The sequence below is a fragment of the Varanus komodoensis genome, unplaced genomic scaffold (genome assembly GCF_004798865.1).
Source record: "Varanus komodoensis strain SLA01 unplaced genomic scaffold, ASM479886v1 scaffold10, whole genome shotgun sequence".
In the NCBI taxonomy this organism is placed as follows: Eukaryota; Metazoa; Chordata; class Lepidosauria; order Squamata; family Varanidae; genus Varanus; species Varanus komodoensis.
The window spans coordinates 23,857,971-23,879,501 of NW_025335269.1; the positions used below are offsets into that span (position 1 = coordinate 23,857,971).

Here is a 21,531-nt window from a genome sequence, read left to right on the forward strand (position 1 = left end):
GAGGACACACAGAAACTGTGATGATGGTGGAGAAAATCCAGGCTGTGTGGAAAGACAAATAGGGAGCACAAAGGAGGACATCACTTGGGGGAGACATGCTCTGCTCTTGCCTGGGGCATCGAGTCAAATACTTGTTTTTGTTGTTATGTGCCATCAAGTCATCTTTGACCTATGGTGACCTTATGAATGAAAACCCTTCAAAATATCCTGTCCATGATAGCTCCATTCAGTTTTTCCAAGTTCAATTCCAAGAGTTCCATTCAGCTCTTCCAAGTCCATTCAGTTCTCCCATGACTTCCTTTATGGATTCAATCCATGTCGCACTTGGTCTTCCATTTCATTTCCTGCCTTCAACTTTCCCTAACATAACTATCTTCTCCAGTGAGTCTGGCCACCTCATGATGTGTCTGAACTACGAAGCCTCAGTTTAGTCATTTTTGCTTCTATGGAAAGCTCAGGCTTGATTTGATCTAGACCCATTTTTCTTTCGGTCAGTGCAGGGTATTCCCAAAGCTCTCCTCCAGCGCCAAGTCTTGAATGCATCGTTCTTTTCCCTGTCAGTTTTCTTCATTGGCCAGCTATCATACCCATAGATTGTGACTGAGCATACAACAGCTGGGATGATCTTGACCTCAGTCTCGAGGAAAACATCCTTACACTTCTAGTTCTTTCACTGCTGCCCTTCCCAGTCTTCTTCCAATGTCTTGGCTGCTGTTTCCCTTCAAACTTCTGACTGAGCTGAGCTATGTGAAATGTTCCTCAATTTCAGTTTTTTCAGTATGAACAGTGAAGTCCTGTAGTTCCTTTGCAGACATGATTTCATGATTTTCCTGCTATTCTGGTGCAGTCCTGCTTTTGTACTTTCTTCTTTTACTTTTATCAGACATTGATTCAAGTCATCGTTGCTTTCTTCAGGAGTATGGCACCATCTGCATATCTTAAATTAGTGATGTTTCGTCCACCAATTTTCACTTCTTCCTCTGATTCTAGTGTCTCTTTCCTGATGATATGTTCTGCATACAAGCTGAACAGGTAGAAAGATCACACACATTCTTGGCTGATGCCTTTGCTTCTGGGCAACCATTTTATTTCTGGGCTTACCATGGGCTGCTGATCCAGGACTTCCTGGAAGCAGAAGTGATTTCCTTGGGAAGAGAAGACACAACTGAGCAAGCTATCGCTTATGGCACAGAAAATCCGTTTTGTGGTTGAAGATAGTTTTGGTGCATGTCACTAGGAAAGCCCAGGATCTTACTTTATTCCAAAGCCTTTGGACTGATGGAAGTAATGGAGCAGAAGGGTTTGATGCTTCCCTTCTGCCAGACCCGCTAACAGAAGGGTTTCGCAGAGATTGAACTCCTCTCCGAAAACCTTTGTTTGGCAATTAAACTTAGGAAAAAAATAACCCTTTGGTGCCAACCCTAGATTTCAGTGCCACTCAGGGAGAGGGAGGGATTTCCAGCCAGATCACAGTTGGGAGGGGAAGGGTTACCCTCTCTTTCATTCATGTTGTGGGGCCCTCTCCGTCCCCCTTCATGACACTTCAGTATAACAGAAAAATCCATTCACTGATACCTGAGGAAAGATGATAGAAATGCTCTTGGATATTGGACTACAGTACAGTATTATACCCTTTCATGGCTACTTTTGTTACCCTCCACTCCCCTGCTTCTTTCCCCCTAGCCCCCCGTTCTCTCAGGTTAAAAAAGGTAAAGGTAAAGGTTTCCCTTTGACATTAAGTCCAGTCATGCCTGACTCTAGGGAGCGGTGCTCATCTCCGTTTCCTAGCAGAGGGAGCCAGCGTTTGTCCGCAGACAGTCTCCGTGGTCATGTGGCTGGCATGACTAAACACCAAAGTGCACGGAACGCTGTTAAGTGGTACCTTTTTATCTACTTGCATTTGCATTCTTTCAACTACAAGGCTGGCAGGAGCTGGGACAGAGTACGGGAGCTCAACCCGTTGTGCAGATTCGAACCGGCGACCTTTCGATCAACCAGCCCAGCAGCACAGCGGTTTAAACCACTGTACCACCTGCAGTCCCTGTGCCACCTGCAGTCTCTCAGGTTATTCCTTGCCAAATCTTACCAAACCGTTTTAGCACTGCAACCTTGAATCACTGTGAATAACACCAACAACAACCATTATTAGCTGGGAAGCTGAGTAAATCATAAACAAACACAAATTAGCTTATAGTATAGTCCCATACGCTGTGTCTTATCTCAAGTACTGGAGTGCCACATATATGCAATCTTGGTTATATATATATGTAATAATATTAATACATTACATAATTTGTTCCAGCTGCAGAATTTGTTTCCCCACAACACAATTTGAACTACAAACTGGTTCTTGGAAGCAACTTTACCACCCCAGGCTATACACTTTCTGCCCCTTCTGCCAATCTGTTCTTTCTTTCTTCTTTGCCACAGTAAATAAGAAACAGGTAGGAACACAGAAAACATAATTCATCATTTAGTCCACCCTTCGCGGAAGATGAATCTAGCTGTTTGCTTTGACTTGTTCACGTACCTGTTTTCCTTGAGCATAAAATGCTGTGGACTCTTGGAGCTCCACTTTCCGTGTGGGAACTTTCAGCCCTTCCATATTGCACTCCTGGGATGCTGCAAGACGGTCCTGTTTGAGCCTTGCTGCAGATGACGTTAGAAATGCTTGCAAGTCTTGTGTGGATCCTTTGGGAAGACTTTGAATGGAGTCTTCCAGCCACTTCCTCACATCCTGTCTAGTTGTCTCTGGCCAAATGTCATCAAGGTTTACTAAGGAACCTACAAGCCGTTCCTTCGCATCCTGCGTGGATACTTCAGCTTTTTCCTGCTGGAGTGATTCTGAGGATTCTGTAAGCCACAGCTGAACATTTGGTTTGCTAGGATCCTCTTTGAAACAGTGTATGGCTGCTGCAGGTTCTTCATCAGGGCCTTCCTCTCGAAGGCTCTGTTTGGATCTGTCAGATGCTGCCTCTTCAAGCATTTTCACAGATGAGTCAAGCCATTCTTCCACCTTGAGCTTGGAGGCTGCCTTCTCAATACTTTTTATAGATCTATCAAAGCATAGTTGTATATCTTTAGATGACTCAGGACTTTGCTCTCCAAGGTGCATAATGGATACTGTTGAGAATTCCTGCAGGGTTTGCCTGGATTCATTTGGATTTTCCTTTTGAAGAGATTTTGTCGATGCTTCAAGCCACTCCCTCACATCTTTTCTGGATGCTTCAGGACATTCTTCTTCCACTTTTGGAAAGGGTGATTCAAGCTGTTCCTGCAGACTTTGTTTGGAGGCTTCAGAACTTTCTTTGGCAAGGCTTCTTATGGATGCCTGGAGACACTCTTGTTCTCTAGATGCTTCATGACCTTCTTTAGGGAGGCTGCCCATGGATGCTTTAGACAATTCCTGTACATTCTCTTTTGATGCTTCCCCTTGAAGGCTTTTCATAGATGCTTCAAGCCATTCCAGCACACTTAGATGGGATGTTTCAGGTGCTTCCTCTTCAAGGTGACTTACAGATACTTCAAGCCATTCTTTGACATCCTTTCTAGATTCTTCAGGACATCCTTCCTCAAGGTTTTTTAAGGATTTTGTAAGCCATTCCCCCAGAGTTTGTTTTCCTTGAGCATTTTTGACCCTGAAGCTTTCTGCTGATGCTTGAAGCCAACGCAGTGCATTCTCCCTGGATGCTTCAGAACCTCTTTTTTCAAGGTTCTCTACGCAAGCTTCAAGCCATCCTGTCTGTAGATTCTTTCTGGACAATTGAGGACTTGTCTGTTCAAGACTGTAAGGAGCTTTCTTTGTGCTGTCTGTGTCATTTTCGGGTCTTTTGACGTTTGTGCTTGTTTGCCACACACAAACACAGCTTCTTTTGTTTGCTCTCTTTGTCTGCGATCCTAAGTGGTCTATGTCTACTTCGTATATCTGTGACCTGCAATGGACCTTCCTCCACTCTTCTCCCTGCCTGCAAGAATCAGATATTTAGATATAATTCTGGTGTAATGCCTTGATCAAACAGTCCCTCTTAACCTTAATGAGAAGTGTCTTTTGGCTCAAGACCAGAGATAATTTTGAAAGAAAGATGTTCCTCTTGCCCCTTCGTATCATTAGGCCATGTTTGTGTTGCTTAAACCCATTGTTATTATTACTGTCACTCAACATTTCATTGCAATAACTGTGCAAATACTGTACTGTATACCTCTAATGAATGCTATGTATGTCTAAATGAGAATCGTTGCCTAAAGACTTACCTGCAATTCTCATCTCTAAGATGGTTGTTTTCTTCTAAAAGCTTCCAGTTCTCTCCAGCAAGTTGGTTTATCTTGTTCCAAAAATCATTATTCGCATGTGTCAGCCTATCAATCTGCTGCTCTGAAGTTACCTTCAGTCTATAAAATACCAGGATAGGAAAAAGATCAGCACCCACAGAGGGTGATTTAAAATAAAAATGAGCCGGCAAAAGACATTTTCATGTGTTATTCATTGCAGGAACTGTGCAAAGTAGTGTACAGTATGCATCTAATGAATGCCATATACCTATATCTGAGTGATAATTGTTGCCTAAAAGACTTACCTCTGGTACTCGTCTCTAAGATGTTCGTTTTCGCCTAAAAGTTTTCGGTTCTCCACAAAAAGTTCGGCATTCTTATGAAATAAAACATAATTCTCATGTGTCAGCCTATCAATCCGCTGCTCTGAAGTTCTCTTCAGTCTATAAAACACCAGGATAGGAAAAAGTTCAGCACCCACAGAGGGCGATTTAAAATAAAAATGAGCCGGCAAAACACGTTTTCATGTGTTTATTATTACTGTCAATCAAAAATCCATTGCAGTAACTCTGCAAAGTAGTGTACAGTGTACATCTACTGCATGCTATATACGAGAATGTTATATATACAGAAATGTTGCCTAAAAGACTTACCTCCTGTACTCATTTCTAAGATGCTCATTTTCGTCTAGTAGTTTCTGGTTCTCCACAAGATGTTTGCGTGAAGTCAGTCTTTGCCTGTGTGAAATCATTGTTCTATAAAAGACCAGGGAAAGAAAAAGATCAGCACCCACAGAGGGCGATTTAAAACAAAAATGAGGTAGTGTACCGTATGCACCTAATCCATTTTCATCCATCCAATTAAATAAGTTGCCATAATTTCTGTTTGGACAGACAGAGAACGCAGGTCAAGCCTGAGAAGCTCAGTATCTGTTGATAGCATATCCACCCAGATATAAGGTTAGCGCTGCATTTAATGGTCTATGCTGACTCCACTCACAGTCTTCTAGGAAATATTCATAAAGCATGTGCTTGCAGTAGTAAACAGTTATATTTAAGATTGATCCGTGATATGGGGGGGAGGTGCCCTTGCAGACGCACAGACAAAAGATAGGGACTCCCCTTCTTGCCATTTTAGCCGATCATACTTAATCTTGTCAATAATAAAGGTTGAGGCAGATTCGCATCCCAATTCCGGCATGACTGCTTCTTTCTTGCCATCTGCAATGGCAGAATTAACTGGGCAAACCCGAGGATTTTTTACATTGTAGTGTTACAGCCAACTGGTGTCCCCCCAAAAATTGACATCATTTCGTAGTCTAATAACATAGCCAATTCTCACTCAAATGCTTTCAAATTTTAACAAAATGTGTAAAAACTCACTAATGTTAGTTATGCAATGTTACGCAAGACATGCTACAGTGCGTTTGGCAGGAGGTGGACTACCGACTGGATGTGTGTCGTGTCACAGGCGGTGCGCATATTGAACATTTGTGAAGCTTTGTGAAATCAGTTATAAAATCTACATCCCTTTGAATCTCTGGTTCGAATTTTGATAAATAAATCTTTTATTGTTCAACATGAAGTCTATTTAATTTTGTCTGCCTAGGACATGTAATTACTCAGATACTCACATTTCAAATAATGCCAAATTTTTTGGAACACCCTGTATATCTCTTTAGTAGGACAGCGTGTCATTTATAGATAACATGGGATGGAAGCACTGGGGTCTCTTGCCCAGTGTATAAGTCAGAAGAAGTCTAAGGGGTTACAGGAGCTATCGGTATTCACAGGAGCTATTTTGCCTAAGGGTGACAGGAGCTATTGCTTGAATCAGCATCCCCATTTGTTTTATTTTATTTGGATAGTTATAGTCTTCCTTTTCCCCAACATGGGGCTCAAGGTGGCCCACATAAGCTGTCCCATGCAGGCACTGACCTGATGAAGATCTGCTTAGTTGCATACCCTGGGTGTAAGGGAATGACCTTTCCTAGCAGTGCGGCCCCTGCTTTGCAATGCACTCCCCAAAAGGGCATGCCTGGTACCAAAAGTGCAATCTTCCTGGCAACCGGGGACAGTGCAGATCAGCCTTCTCCAACTGTGTGCCCCCTAAATAGATCAGACCCAGCATGCGTCTTGACTTAGGAGAATTTGCAATCCAGTAGAATTACAGTATGGCTATTTGCCATGCTAGCTGGGGATCATGGGACTTGCAGACTAGCACCTCCTGAGAATGCCAGCTTAGGGAGGGCTGGTGTAGTTATACAGTTATTTTAAGGATTGTTCTTTCTTGTTTGGTTACTGTATTTTGGTTGAGGCGGAATTGAGGGTACACCATCTTGAAATCCTCATGGTCACAGGGTGGTATAAACACTGGGCATAAATATACCTTCAGTAAAGAAAACAATGTGTCCTCAGACCCTGCACAGGGATGGATCCACACAATTGGTGAGAATGATGCTCATGTCCTGGCATTACACTGCCTTGGCAAGGGGGAATACCAGCATCTAGAAACATCACTGATAATATAATTTTGCTCATAAAATCATTGCAATGGTAATAGCACAAAAGGTTATAACAATAGCAATTGCAAGTAGTTAATTTATTCCAATATGTTTTATATATCCCATATCCAACGGATGTATATACACTGGCATATGGATATTCCATGCAGCAGGGTTTATTTTAAATTCCAGACACTCTGAATGGCCCCATATGGCTTCTACTCCAGCTACTCCTAAAGGGACACTGAAATGTATCCAACCAAACTTGTTAACAGCATGCAGATAATGGCCTCAAAAGTGCAACCAGTTAGCTCAATAATGTCCACATCAGCATTCTTCAACCTGGTTCTCTCCTGAGGGGTTTGACTATAATTCCCCTCATTCCTAGCCTTCAGATCATCGTGGGATTATGGAAGTTGTAGTCCAATATATCTGTAGGAAACTAGATTGGGGAAGGCTGGACTGTTCCTTTCCCTGCTGGAGGTTCTGCCCAGAACCCTTCCTATGAAATGTACACATTCTACCACTGAGCCCTCTCTACTCATACCACATAAAGAACCATGTAGAAAGATGTATCAGAACTACTCAGGAACCCTGATCAACAGTATCAACAAAAGCTGGGTCTGCCTAGATTGAATTCGTGGGAGACCTAATCTTTGGCTCAGAACACCTCCCATGTATACATACCCTATCAGATTCTCCAGCACAGAGTAATGGGCAGAATAAGAGAAAGTCCACAGTCCTTTCAGCTGCCTGATCCCACTGGATCTGTCCCCTCAAGTTGCTTTCTGGACACTTAAGGCACTGGCCTTGTTTGTGAGGTAGTGTGAGCTCACAATGGTGCAAACACAGTTAGCATCAAGTTAGCCCCTTTTCCCCACTTAATCTTGGGAGCAGCACTAATCCTCACCCTGGTTGAAGGCCTCCTCCATCCCCTAAGCTTGCAGCCCTTTTCTTTTTCTAAGGTTCAATTCAGCTGTATTTGGGGAGGCACCAGGACACAGTTCCTTCTTAAGGGAGTATCATTATATCAAATAAAAAAGCCGCTCTTCTTAGTGCGAATAGCACAATACAATGTCTCTATTGTGTCTGTAGAATAAAGTGAAAAAAGCAGAACTTGGCTCCATGGTCTCCACAACCCTTGCTCTGCAGTCTTTTCCCACTGTGCCCTATACTTATTCCTTTATGGTGTTGGGAAAATTTGGATAACTCCTGGCAGGAAAACATTGCTCGTATGTGCTTCTGTTATAAAATCAAATCTGCACTCTTTCTCAAAAGCACCAGCTTTTCAAGCTAAGTCACTGTTTAAAATGGCATTCCTCCCCCCTCCTTTCTCTTCTTCTCACCTCTAGCTGTAAGTGGCTGTACTGAACCCGGTGCCTGGCTGAGGTAATGGGCTGGTTGAGGGCCAATAAACTGAAGCTCAATCCAGACAAGATGGAGGTCCTGTTGGTGGGTGGTTCGGGCTCCGGGGTAGGTGACTTGGACCTTGTCCTGAATGGGGGTTGCATTCCCTCTAAAGGACAGGGTCCACAGCTTGGGAGTACTCCTTGACCCAGAGCTGTCTTTGGAAGCTCAAGTGACTGCGGTGGCGAGGAGCGCTTTCATTCAGCTTCGTTTGATCCATCAGCTGCATCTCTACCTGGAGAATGATTGCTTGGCGACAGTGACACATGCATTGGTTACTTCCCAATTGGACTTCTGTAACGCGCTCTACGTGGGGCTGCCCTTGAAGACAGTCTGGATACTTCAGATGGTGCAAAATAGAGCAGCCAGGTTGCTGACAGGGACTGGGGCGTTATTCTCACATAACCCCAGTCCTCTACCAGCTTCACTGGCTTCCCATCGAAGTCCGGGCCCAATTCAAGGTGCTGGTTATCACCTACAAAGGCCTTAACAGCTTGGGACCTGGGTTTCTAAAGGAACGCCTACTTCCATATTTGCCCTCCCGCCCCTTGAGATCGGTGGCAGAGGCCCTTCTCCGGGAACCCTCTGTGAAAGATATTAGGAGGGTGAGTACCCAGAGGAGGGCTTTCTCTGCGGTGGTGCCCCACTTATGAAATGCGCTCCTCAGAGAGGTCCGACTGGCACCGTCATTTGTTTTTTGGCGCCAGGCCAAGACCTTTTTATTTAAATGATATTTTAATAATTGTTGATATTAATTTATTGTTTTTAAAATATTTAGTCAGGATGTATCCAGATTTTATATGTATTTATATGTATGAGTATATAAATGCGAATGGGACGGCATACAAAAATTCCAAATAAAATAAAATAAATAAATAAGCCAGAGCAGGCCATTCAGTCGAATATATATTGTACAGATTCACAATGTAGCTACATGATCCTTGTCGGAATTTACAGTTTACCAGGAATTATCTGTTTTGCTAGCCCAGAGCGCTCCATGCGCTATAGCCAATCAGAATGGTGCGAATCCATTACTCAGGCTCTCAGCCTTCCTGATAATGGAATGTAACACATGGGCTTATGATTTCAGGGAAGATTTCTCAATAGCCTGAATTTACATGTCTAAGCAGACCCGGAGATGGGTTCAAGTTTCTGGAAGTTACTGAACTGAAATATCAATACAGTGCAATTAGAAATACAGTGGTACCTTGGCTCACGAACTTAATCCATTCCAGGACTCTGATTGTGACCCAAATTGGTCATGAGCCAAGTTAAATTTCCCCATAAGGTTCAATGTAAATAAGGTTAATCCGTTCTGTAACCATTTTTTAAATCACAAAAATGTGAAGCAAAGTGACAACAAAGATCGCGGCCATCTCCCTCCCACCCCAAGCACAAGCGCAGCCATCTCCATCCCCCCCAGCACGACTGAGATCACGCCCGTCATCCTGGCGCACGCCTGTCATCCTGGCACCCTGGGTGTGGGAGAGACAGTCGTGATTGCGGGCACACTGGGGGAGGAAGAGACGGGCGCAAACAGCACGCTGGGGGAGGAAGATATGGGCACGATCTCAGCCCTCCCCCCCCCACCCACGCATGATAGCGGCCATCTCCCCACTCGGGTGGGGTGGGGAGATGGCCGCAATCGTGCTGGTTGGGGGTGGGGGAGATGGCTGCGATCACAGTTCCATTTGTGCAGGGAAGACTGGTGGAATCATGGCCATCTCCTCCACGGCTCTGCTTTGCTGCTCCCGTCTTTCCTGCAGCAGCGTGCCTGTGATCACACACGCCTTCCCTGCACAAACGGAACTGCAATTGTGGCCATCTCCCCACTCAGGCGGTGTTCAGCCAAAGCGGTGTTTGCAACTCAAGTCAAAAATTTTCAGAAATGTTTGTTTGTGACCCGATTTGTTCATGAACCAAGGCGTTCGTGAGCTGAGGTACCACTGTATTGTAACCTCAGTGTCACTTTATGTTTGGCTAATCTTCCTTATTCTGTATATGATGACCTCAAAATTTTATTGTAATGTCTGCATTCTGTCATCAATTGCTCTGTACCTGTGTACGTGACCAGGAGAGTAAAAAACACCCTGTACTTGTATTGAGACTTGCAGTCAAGTCTACCTCTGCCTGCCCAGGGAACCTGGGTTACACAATAAAGCAGTGGATAGTCTGAATGCTTGATCTTTCCCACGAACCCGAGTTTTTATTTCCTCCTCACAAATTGAAATTCCAGGATTCTGTCAATGGTTATTACAACTATTTAGATATGCTTGCCATGCAGTTTAACTGTTCCACACCATACCAAGAGCTTTGGTATAGAAATACTTAAATACTTTAAGGGTTGTGAATTAGAGCAATTGATTTTTTTTATTATTCTTTTGGTACTTGGTGGATAAAGAACAAAAGAGAGAAAGAGAGCAGCTGAACATTAAATAAAGTATAATCCAAGAGGTGGGGTCTAAACGAAGGATTTCAACTGACACTGCAATGCCTGATTCACTGGCATGTCAAATGTCCCCCACTCCTGCCTGAACTCACACTATTTCTGTTATCATATTCTGGATTTCTTTCAGTCAGTTATATCACACTGTTTTTATAGTGCATTTTTTCTGCATTATATCTTTCAGTATGTGCTAAACTTGGGGTACAAATAAACCAATATGACTTACATATCAGAAAGCACCAACAGCAGGAGAGTGCTCTAAAAATAAAATGGGAGGAAACATCATATATTTTAAAGCAGCAGTAGACACCTCCTTTAATAGCAATACTTGGGAAGTTCTAGAGCAACAAAACCTTCTTTGTGCCTTACCTGAGAATGGGCCGCAGGGGTCGCCTTTCTTGCACAGCTACTCCAAACTCTCAGTGCCACAAACAAAAGTAGCACTGTGTGTGGCACCTAGCATGGAAGAAGGATCTTGAGACAGGCCTCGGAAATGCAGGAAAGCGGATCTCAGTGGCTGATTTTGAGGATTGGAAGCACAGCTTTTTGGAATCTCTGCAGGTATTCTATACAAGAATGGGAGGACAAAGTCTTATAAAAATCCTATGTCTTTGCCTGAAGTGAAGGATCTGAGACTGCTGTGATATAAAAACCATTCTGGAGGCCAACATGCAGAATGTCACAAAGAAATCCCAAGATGCTGTGTCTTAGGAGTTACAGATGCAGAAAGCAAATATTACTCAGGATCTAAATACAGCTCACCACCGGCTCATCTTGTCTGAGGATCATAAAAGTGTGAGATGGTGAGACAAAACTCCAGATTTGCCTGACAATTTGGAGAGATTTGACAGCAGCTACTTTGTGCTGGCTTGTGAGGAGTTTATGATGGGCCAGCATTGCTGGGATGTCTTGGTGGGAACTGGGAGAGAGGGCTGTGAGGGTTGCCAGAAAGTATATGGACAGAAAGAGCTTTGTTCACTTTAGCCCCAAAGGAGGCATCTGGGCTATGGGAAGTGGGGAGGCGTGTACAGGTGTGCCCACCACCCTCCTTACTTTCAGCTATTTTTGGACAGAGCTGACAAGGATCTCTCTGAACTATCCAAGAGGGGAGGTGGTGTTTCACAATGCTGGTACTGGAGCCCATCTCTATGTTCACAGGAGCCTTATTCTCCTTATTCTGCCATTCTTTCATGTGTTTAGGAAACCCTAACTCAGCCTCTCTCCTTAAAGCAGCTGAGCACAGGGTCCTTTGGCAGAGCAGGATGATTAATTTATGGGCCAAGAACACCTTCCCTGCCCCTACAAGGGCTCCAGGGCACAGTCCCTAAAATCTGCTCATTTAAAGGGTAGCTCCTGCTTTCCTCCTTCCCTTTCCCAAAGTTCTCCCTGAAACTGTGTTCTTGACATGTCAATAACATGTTGTAATGGAGAATCAGTCCAGGCCCCCTCAGGGATTGAAAAATTAACCTGAGGCAGCCAAGGTGAGCCATTTCAGCCAGGTATCACCTCAAGGAAAACCAGGTGCCGAGGCCACAGGAGTCTTGATAGCAATGGGGATGCAAAACAGGCAGGAATTGTCTAACGCATCCATGGGAAGCCTCCTCAAAGAAGGTCATGAAGCATCTAGAGCACATGAGAAAGAGTGGCTCCAGCCATCCATGAGGTCTGCAGGAATGGCTTGAATCATCCATTGAAAAAATGGAAGAAGTATGTCCTGAAGAAGCCAGTAGGGTATGAGAGGCTGGCTTGAAGCATCCATAAGGAATCTCCAAGAAAGAGGTCCCAAAACATCCCATTTAAGTGTGCAGAGGTTGCTTGAGGGATCCCTGAAAAGCATTGAAGAGAGGTCTTGAAACTTCCAGACTGAATGTGGGGAAATGGCTTCAAGTATCATTAAGAACCACATGGATGAAAGTCCAGAAGCAACGAGCCAGAATATACAGGAATGGTTTGAAGAATCCCTATAAAGCCTTGAAGGAAAATGTCCTGAAGAATCCAGAAAGGATGTGAGGGAGTGGCTTGAAGCATCGACAAAGTCTCTTCAAGAGGAAAATCCAAATGAATCCAGGCAAACCCTGCAGGAATTCCCAAAAGCATCAGTTATGCACCGTGGAGAGGAAGGTCCTGAGTCATCTAAACAAGATGTACAACAATGGCTTGACGAATCTATAAGAAGTATTGAGAAGGCGGTCTCCAAGCTCAAGGTGGAAAAATGGTTTGAATCATCCATGAAAGAACTTGAAGAGGAAGGATCTGACAGCTGCAAACAGAGCCTCCAGGAATGGCTAGAAGGATCCTTGAAAGATCTCAGAGTCATGCCCTGATGCAGCCAGAGAAGATGTGAAGGAATGGCTTAAGACATCTGTAATGAATCTCCAAGAGAAAGGTCCTGAAACATCCCAAATAAGCATGCAGGAATGGCTTAAAATGTCTATGCAGAGTCTTTGAGAGGAAGACCCTGAAGAACTTAAACTGGATGTGTCAGGATGGCATGCAGCAGCCACAAACCATCTCAAAGTGGATGATTGCAGACTAAATGTTCAGCAGGAAGTTCCTGAAGTATCCACGCAGGATGGGAAGGAACGGCTTGTAGGTTCCTTAGTAAACCTTGATGACATTTGGCCAGAGACAACTAGACAGGATGTGAGGAAGTGGCTGAAAGACTCCATTAAAAGTCTCCCCAAAGGATCCACAGAAGACATGCAGGCATTTCTAACTTCATCTCTAGCAAGCCTCAAATAGGATCCCAGGAGCACAATATGCAAAGGCTGTAAGTTCCCACATGGAAAGTGGAGCACCAAGATTCTCTAGGAAAACTAAAACATCAGACATCCAGAATGAGTATATATGCCAAAAGGCATGATGTCTCCACAACAGCACAAATCTTGGGATCTGAAGAAACTGAAAGAAATGCTGATCCTGAAAAGTCCACAAGATTTTATGCTCAAGGAAAACAGGTACATGAACAAGTCAAAGCAAACAGCTAGATTCATCTTCCGCGAAGGGTGGGCTAAATGATGAATTATGTTTTCTGTATTCCTACCTGTTTCTTATTTATTGTGGCAAAGAAGAAAGAAAGAACAGATTGGCAGAAGGGGCAGAAAGTGTATAGCCTGGGGTGGTAAAGTTGCTTCCAAGAACCAGTTTGTAGTCCAAATTGTGTTGTGGGGAAACAAATTCTGCAGCTGGAATAAATTATGTAATACATTAAGATTATTACATATTATTGTTGCATATACATATACCTACATACATATGAATAAGATTACATAACATGTGGTAGTTGCTCCTCCTCTTCACTGCAATTCAAGCTTGCAGTGCTCAAACAGTTGGTAAGATTTGGCAAGGCATAGCTTGAGGGAACAGGGTGCTGGGGGAAAAGAAGTGGGGGAGAGACTAACAAAGAGCAGCCGTGAAAGGATACAGTATTGTGCTGCAGTCCAACATTCATGAGCATTTCTAGGACTGTAAGGATTTGGGTCCCAATCTTTCCTAGGGTATTCGTGGAAGGGTTTTTCTCTGAAAACGAATTGCCCATGCAGAGCGACAGAGGGGGCCCAAGAACACATAGGGAAGAGAGAGGATAACTCTTCCCCTCCCAGGTGGCACTGAAATCTAGGGTTAGCACCAATGGTTCCCCCCTCCCCCCAGTTTAATTGCCAAACAAAGGTTGTGGGGGAGGGGGTCAACCTCTGCGAAACCCTTCTGTTAGTGGGTCTGGAGGGAGGGAAGCATCAACCCCCGCTTTGCTCATTACTTCCATCAGCAGGACTGCAGTTCAAAGGCTTCGGAATAAATTGGATCCAAGGCTTTCCTAGTGACATGTATCACAAGACTCTTCAACCACAAAGGGGATTTTCTGTGCCATAAACAATAGCATACTGGGCTGCATCTTTTCCTCCCATGGAATAACTGCTGCCTTCAGGAAATCCTGGATCAGTAGCCCATGATAAGCTCAGGGCTGCTGCTTGCTTCCCCAGCAATCCTTCTTGCTGGCTTGATCTAAAGCACAGATCTGCTCAATCCCCAAGTCTTCCTTTTTTCCCATTATGAAACTGAAGACAGTTACACGTGGACTTGTATTCAGGGACTGATCAACTCAGACTTGCTTCACTCTTGGTTGAATTTAAAACGGTTTGGGTTCTAGATATCCTTAATAAAATCCAGAACCCATAATTCCGCCTCCCTTCAATTTGAGCCAAAACATGCCTTCCTTAGCCTTTTTTGGGGAAAGTAGCTGAACGGAGGACAGAAAAAAGAGAATGGGAGCATCCTTCCTTCTTTTCTGCAATGCAAGCCCTTGTTTGCGTTCAGCAAACCGTGCGGCTTCACGTGCCTTCCGACCATGCCCCGGAACACACGACGCGGGCGATAGTCTGGATTAACTACTCCTCGATCAGCCCGACGTGAGTGATCGTGCCCGGGGAAGGGGCGCGTCGGCAGGCGGCGTGCTGGTGGGCCCCTCCCTCCGTCGCTCCTCGCTCGCGTGGCTGGAGGAGCGGGGCACGAAGGGTGCGCGGCCTCTTCGCCGTACTGTGCGCCGCGGCTCGCTCACCCTCCCCGGGCTGGCTGCCGGGGAAAGCGAGTGACGAGGCGTCGGGGGTTCGTGGCTGCAGACGGCTCGGGAGGCCAGGCTTAAGCGAGGCTCGGGGACGGTGAGGATCTGCCCGCGGCGCCGCACACAAAGCGCCGCCTCTCCTCGAAGTCCCGCCGGCTCCAGCAGCCGCCGCCCCCGGGAGGGAGCAGGAGGCGGCGGCCGTGCTTCTCTCCCGGCCTTTCCTCCCTTCCCTCGCCGCGTATGAGTCAGGTATTTCCCAGCCTGCCGGCAGCGGCGACCGCGTACAGCCCAGGCCGGAGCTGCCTCGACCCTCCTCTGCGAGCTCCATGGAGAAGGTAGCGGCCGCGGCGCAGAGCGGCGGCGGCGGCGGCGATGCGGTCTCAGCAGCGAACAGCAGCGGCGGCGGCAGTAACAGCAGCAGCCGAAGTAGCAGCCGCCCCACGTCGGCCGGTTCCTCGCCTTGCTCCTCTGCCAGCCAGGGGCTCCCGGGCCGGCCAGGGGGAGCGGCGGTGTCGGCGGTGGCGGTTGCCCCTACTCCTGCGGCAGCGCCGGGGAGGCCGGATGGCGGCGGCGGGAGCAGCAGCAGCCCCAGTTCGGCCGCGGCCAGTCCTGGCGGGAGCGGCGGCGTAGTAGCGGGGCTGGCGGCGGGCAGGAGAACGGGGCCGGTGCTCGAAGGGACCCTGAGCAAATACACCAACCTCCTCCAAGGCTGGCAGAGCAGGTAACGGGGGTGCGTGGCTGGCTGTGCCTTAGAAACCCTTGTTTTATTCTGGTGTCGGTTGAGGGGAAAGGACGTGGGTTCCTCTCCTCACTCTTGTTTGAGCCTATACAACTAAGTGGGGCGTCCCTGCCCTCAGTTCCCTTTAAAAAATGGACGCTTCCTTTCGTCACCTCGAAAGGTTGTGGGGCCCGTTCCACGGCAGCCACACCCGTTCCCGCCACAGAGAGATTTAACGCGCTCTCGGCCCCCTCATATTTTCTGCCCGCCCTTATTTCTAATAGGGGCGTTGCGCTCTTCCAGGCGGCCTCTTTCCTTGTCTTACACTTAGCTGGACAGTGTATGGAATCTCCTTCTGCCGATTCACTAAGTAACTGCGGGATCCCCAGCACTTTTCGGTGCATTTCGCACTCGTGGCGGCTTGTGAAGGTGTCAGGCGCTATTACTCCCAAAAAGTGTTCATAGAAAGAAACTAAGTTTCATTGACAGGATTTATCCTTTTGCTTATAGTGGTGCATCTCAGACCCCTGGATTTATTTTTTTTTGCGCGGGGGGAATCTTTACACAGCCCTGTGTAATGCATAGATTTCAAAGCACAAAACTAATCTCGCTCACACCCCAACCACCATTCATTGTTTTTTTACAATGCTTTCCACAGTCCCAATTTTTACAACCAGGAATGTTTGCAAGCCTGGCTGGAAAAACACCAGCAGCACCGCAACTGAGCATGTGCGGTTTTGCACTTTAAACTCACTTGTAGGCTGATACTATCAGGACATCTGCTGCCCTCTTCACGTGCTATCTTTTGGGTGGGCCTGGCGGTGTGAGGGGCCCTACTCTCTAGCTTTAAGGTGGAGACTTAGTTGTACCATTGTGTGTTGGGGTGATCTGAATCGAAAACACAATACAACCACAAATTCTTTCACAGGAAGAACCAACTAGCAAGAAAACCTGTGCTTGATGATTCTCTGTTCTTGGGAAGCTGTTGTAAACCCACTACTGTTTGAAACCCACTATTCTTTGATGCAAGCTGCAAGCTTAGTTGTGCATGTGGCAATAGTAGGACTAATTGCTGTTTGGTGTGAGTTTTTCCCCATAGCTACCGTGAGGCCTGATCATGGAAACTGGCCTGATTAGAACATGTATTGAATACCCACTTTAGTTATCCTCTTCTACTCATATTCTGGGTTGTTTTAAAAGATTTAGATGGAAGTGCAAAATTTACATATCAGCCATAGCTTTATCAGACCCTATCGAGATATAAGGCAGTGAGCAAGGTTTCGAGCTTTTCATCGGGGAATGGGGAAAAATTTGGGAAAATTTACAAGTTTGCTATTTTTGGTATGATAAAGATATTGCCCACCTATGGTTTTTGGAGGGTTTTTTTTAATGAGCCATCATGGCTACCAAGGGTTGTATGGGATTTGGAGAAAAAAGTGGATTCTAGCCAGTGCTTAGAGGTGAAACAGAATAGCAAACCAATTTTGAATTAACATGGGAGTAATTTGGAGTTAATCAAAACAGCTGCAATGCTCTCCTTCCCCCTTTAGGTGGCATGTTAGTTAGCTTGGATTAATTGCTGTTTTTCTCACTCATGTTAATGGGTGGAGGAAACAGTTGTTTTTCCATGTGACCACTGGAAGTTTACAGAATAGATGAAGCAAGAATTCTATTTTTAATGGTTTCAAAGTATGTAATTGGGAAGTTATTGTTCAATTATTGCAGTTAAAGAGGCACCAAGTTGTGTTATGTAGCAGGGAACATTTGGTTCCCATGTTCAGTCATACACTACCAAAAGTAACATCTTGGTAGTTTTTGTATATATTACTTGATCTAGACTTAATATTAGATGGTGGCAGCCAAAATAATGTTAACTTAATTTGTTGGGTTTGTTTCTGATAATTACTAGATGTTAGTAAAGTTTTTAATATTATGAAATAATTTTGCCATTTGGGCAAATTATAATATTTGGACAATTCCACTTGTGTGTTTCTGTGTTATAAGATCTTTGCTCAACTGGCTTTTCTCTTGGTTTTTAAATTGGCTTTATTCTGTTGTAAATATAATGGCTTTTCTATTGAGTTTTTCCTAGGCTATTGTATTTTATGATTTAAAGAGATTTTTGGCTGATGGGCAATATAGAAATATAGAGGAAATGAGTAGCAAGAGAAATTGCAGCAGTCATGCACAATATTTCCTCCATTGTCTTTTTGGAAAGAAGGGGATTTTAAATGTTTTATAGCACAATTGTTTACATGTGTACTCAGAAGTCCCCCCATATTCAGTGGAGTTTACTCTCACATTTTCCTTATTTACCCATTTCCCTTGAATAAAAACTGTTGACTACTTTCACATGTGTAGTTCATGGACATATGTATCTAAATTCTTATTTTATACTCTCTGGATAAATAGAAAAAAAGTCAATCTCCAAAGCTTTTTGTACAAATGAGACAGTATTGATTATTTTGGCTTGCATAGCTTCCAGATACATTATGAGCAATTTGCCCTTTGCAAAGTCACTTTGATTTTAGAGAGTTTGCAGGTGGAAACAGTAACTGCGAAAGAAATGAGTGTGTCATGTTTATGCAGCAATCTGTTGGGGAATGCAGTGCTGATTGCTGCTTTTTTGCAGTTCTGAAGAAAATTCAGTAAAACATAAAATATTATGTGTTCCTTTTCTTAACTGGTCAACTTGAATAACTGCTTAAGACAGCAAATTGGTAGTGAAGCTTTCTTGATTCAGGGATAAGCTTTTATTCCTCTGGCTAAGGGCTAATTTTACCAGACAAATACATTAGGAATGGTGGTTGTGGAAGCTAAGGCTGTGGCCCCATTCTGCCTCTGTCCTGTTAGTAAGGCCTGCTGTTATAATTTCTATTCCATCCCTCTTTGTTTCTTGGAATAGCAACTTGCAAGAAGAGAAGGCAATGGATTTGGAGAGTGGATTTGTTTCAGCAATTTCTAATTATCTGTCTTGATTCTAGATTATCATTATTTTCTTTACCAGCAATTTTGGTTTTGTAGGCATCTCATAAAGGTGGAAGAAAAGTATTCAACAGGTTTTGTACTATAATCTTCTTATAATAATAATAATAATAATAATAATAATAATACAGAATTTATATCCTGTATTTCTTCCTCTTGCAAGCAGCCCTGGGCAGCTTACATATACCTCTTCCACTCTATTTTATCCTTACAACAAGAGTTTTACAACCTTGGTTGGCTGAGAGTGAGTGACTGGCCCAAAGGCACCCAGTGAGCATCATGGCCAAATGGGGACAAGAAACTGGATCTCCCAGTGTAGCACTAACTACCATACCACATGAACTCACCAAAGCATAATTGTTTTGAAATAGTTAGAACTAATGACCTCAAGTTAAATGTGTGTGATTTTTAGAAAAAAAATTCACAGCATTTAATTTATTTATGTACTGCCCCACACCCAAAGCTGTGATATAGGGAGATGGAACTGTACATGCTAATCTTAACACACCGTTCAGTGCCAGGTGAAAACATTTCTCTTTTGCAGGTATTTTAATAACTTCTTCTAACTTATTTAATGCTAATGAAGTATGTGGTTGTCCTTCTAATTCTCCATATTTTACAAATGGCTACTATGATATTGTTGCTATTTTATTATGATGTTTTTACTGTTTTATTGCTTTTAAGAATTGTGTTTTTAGTTTAGTTTTAAGCTGCCTAGAGATCCCTGACAGAATAGTTGGTGGCATACAAGTGTAAAAATAAGTGTGGTTATACTATATTTTATGTAGTGCCATTATGGCCTTTGGTCTATTTTTAATCTTTTCCTTGTTAGGTTATAAATTTACATAACTATTTTTGCCTTGTTTACTGTTGAGATTCTGCAGTCTTTTTGGTAGGGCCATACAAGTTGGAATTTTTGTCATTCATTTTTGTTTAAATTTAGTTAACTTGCTTAGTTTGCGTAGCATTGTGCTTATTATGATCTACCATTTGTTGCCAACTCACAGTTTTAAAGAGATTGTTGGAGCTGTTGCATTTAGTTTTCACCTGACTATTTGGGTGTCATCTGCAGACTTGACTTGTTGTTGTTAGTCGTGAAGTCGTGTCCGACCCTTCGCGACCCCATGGACAACGTTCCTCCAGGCCCTCCTGTCCTCCACCATCTCCCGGAGTCCACCCAAGCTCAGTAAATACAGCTGGTCTGTTCTGACTTCTGATCCTTGTATGTGGCATTGTTTCCTTGTCCTTTGGGGAAAAGTCTCATCATTGCTAATGGTTAAAATATTTGAAAGCTGCTTCTAAGGGCAAAGACCTTGAGGTGATTCCTGCACTCTAGTTCCTATATGAAGCCTTTAAGGATCTGTGAGAGTGTTGATTGTGATGAGTTTCTTCATAGTCTTTTGTTTATCTGTTAAAAGTATTTGCCAAATGCTGGTACATAATGTTCAGCAGTTGCTTCCCATTATGTCCTAGGGACACTGTTAAAGAGCTTCAGCCCATTAATGAGACAACACCCTCTTGTAAAAGCTGTATTGATTATTGGCAAGGCTTGCTCTGTATTCAAGCAGCAATATATTTAACTTTGCTACATTTAAGATGCAGAAATAGTTCATCTGGACAAAGATTACAGGTTTATTTGAATTTGAAAGAGATACTTCTAGTACCTCAGCTCAGTATTTTTACTAGCATTTATGAAGAGTGACTTGTAACAACTCAAAAAACCTTGTTGAGAATTGGTTACTATACTGTTTATTCTGTTAAATCTAGATTGTACCGCTTCAGATCTGGTTAACCTGTGGGCTACATACAGCTTAAAAGGCCTTTCATGAGTCTTCCAAGCAGTTGTTAGAACTCCAGTTTTCTTGGGGGAGGTTACAGAAAGAAAAGTTCAATCAGTTTATCATTTTCTGTGGCTAAATAACTTAGGTCTTTCCTTTTCCCTTCCCTCCCAAATCCTGAGCAGGTAGTTATCCTTTGAATGATCAAGTTCTCATAGTGGGTGAATATGACATGGTTTGAATGGAACAGGATTCAGATGTTTATTTAATTCATGCATTTTTGAATTCTGAGTTGTGATGTGCAAACCCGCCCATACTAACAAGTCCTGGTTTGTTAACCACAAACAACCTAGAAATAGAACCCATGATTTATTGTCCAGTTAGGAACTGCAGGTTGTTTAAACCATAGGTGGTTGTTACATATGTTCATGGGTTGTTTTGCCAGGTTACAGAGGTGGCAGGTGAGAACAGTGCCATCCCCTCAGCTGCTCTGCGTACCACAGATAAAAAACCACAATGGCATATGGGAAACAGTGAGGGGGTGGACAGTGGAGGAGGGAAACAACCATAGGTTTGATATTCTGTCAGATAACCTTGGATAAGACAAACTATTGGTTAAATAAACCATGGGTTAGGGCTATATGCTAAACAAGTCTATGGACCATTTTTCATAACATGAAAAAAACATTGACCTGTGATGAGCCATGGCATGTATGGCCACCATTTTCAATATGCAGCACTCCAGTCATGATTGGGAGTTACTTTGCGTCATGTGATTCAGTCATGGTGACTTATTTGAGGCTTGTTTACCTTTGAATACTCCATGACCTCTGGATTTGCTTAATATTCTGCAACTTCCAATTTCTC

At 43.9% G+C, this 21,531-nt stretch overlaps 1 protein-coding gene across 1 annotated transcript in view; it reads left to right on the forward strand.

The window, feature by feature from the left end:
- The first annotated feature begins 15,395 nt into the window (after positions 1–15,395).
- The window catches only part of OSBPL10 (oxysterol binding protein like 10), a 70,439-nt gene continuing 64,303 nt past the window's right edge, over positions 15,396–21,531 (forward strand). Inside the window, exon 1 of the mRNA XM_044417430.1 lies at positions 15,396–15,904. Coding sequence (XP_044273365.1) covers positions 15,510–15,904 — 395 coding nt within the window. The 5' untranslated portion in view covers positions 15,396–15,509. The remainder of the gene's footprint in view (positions 15,905–21,531) is intronic.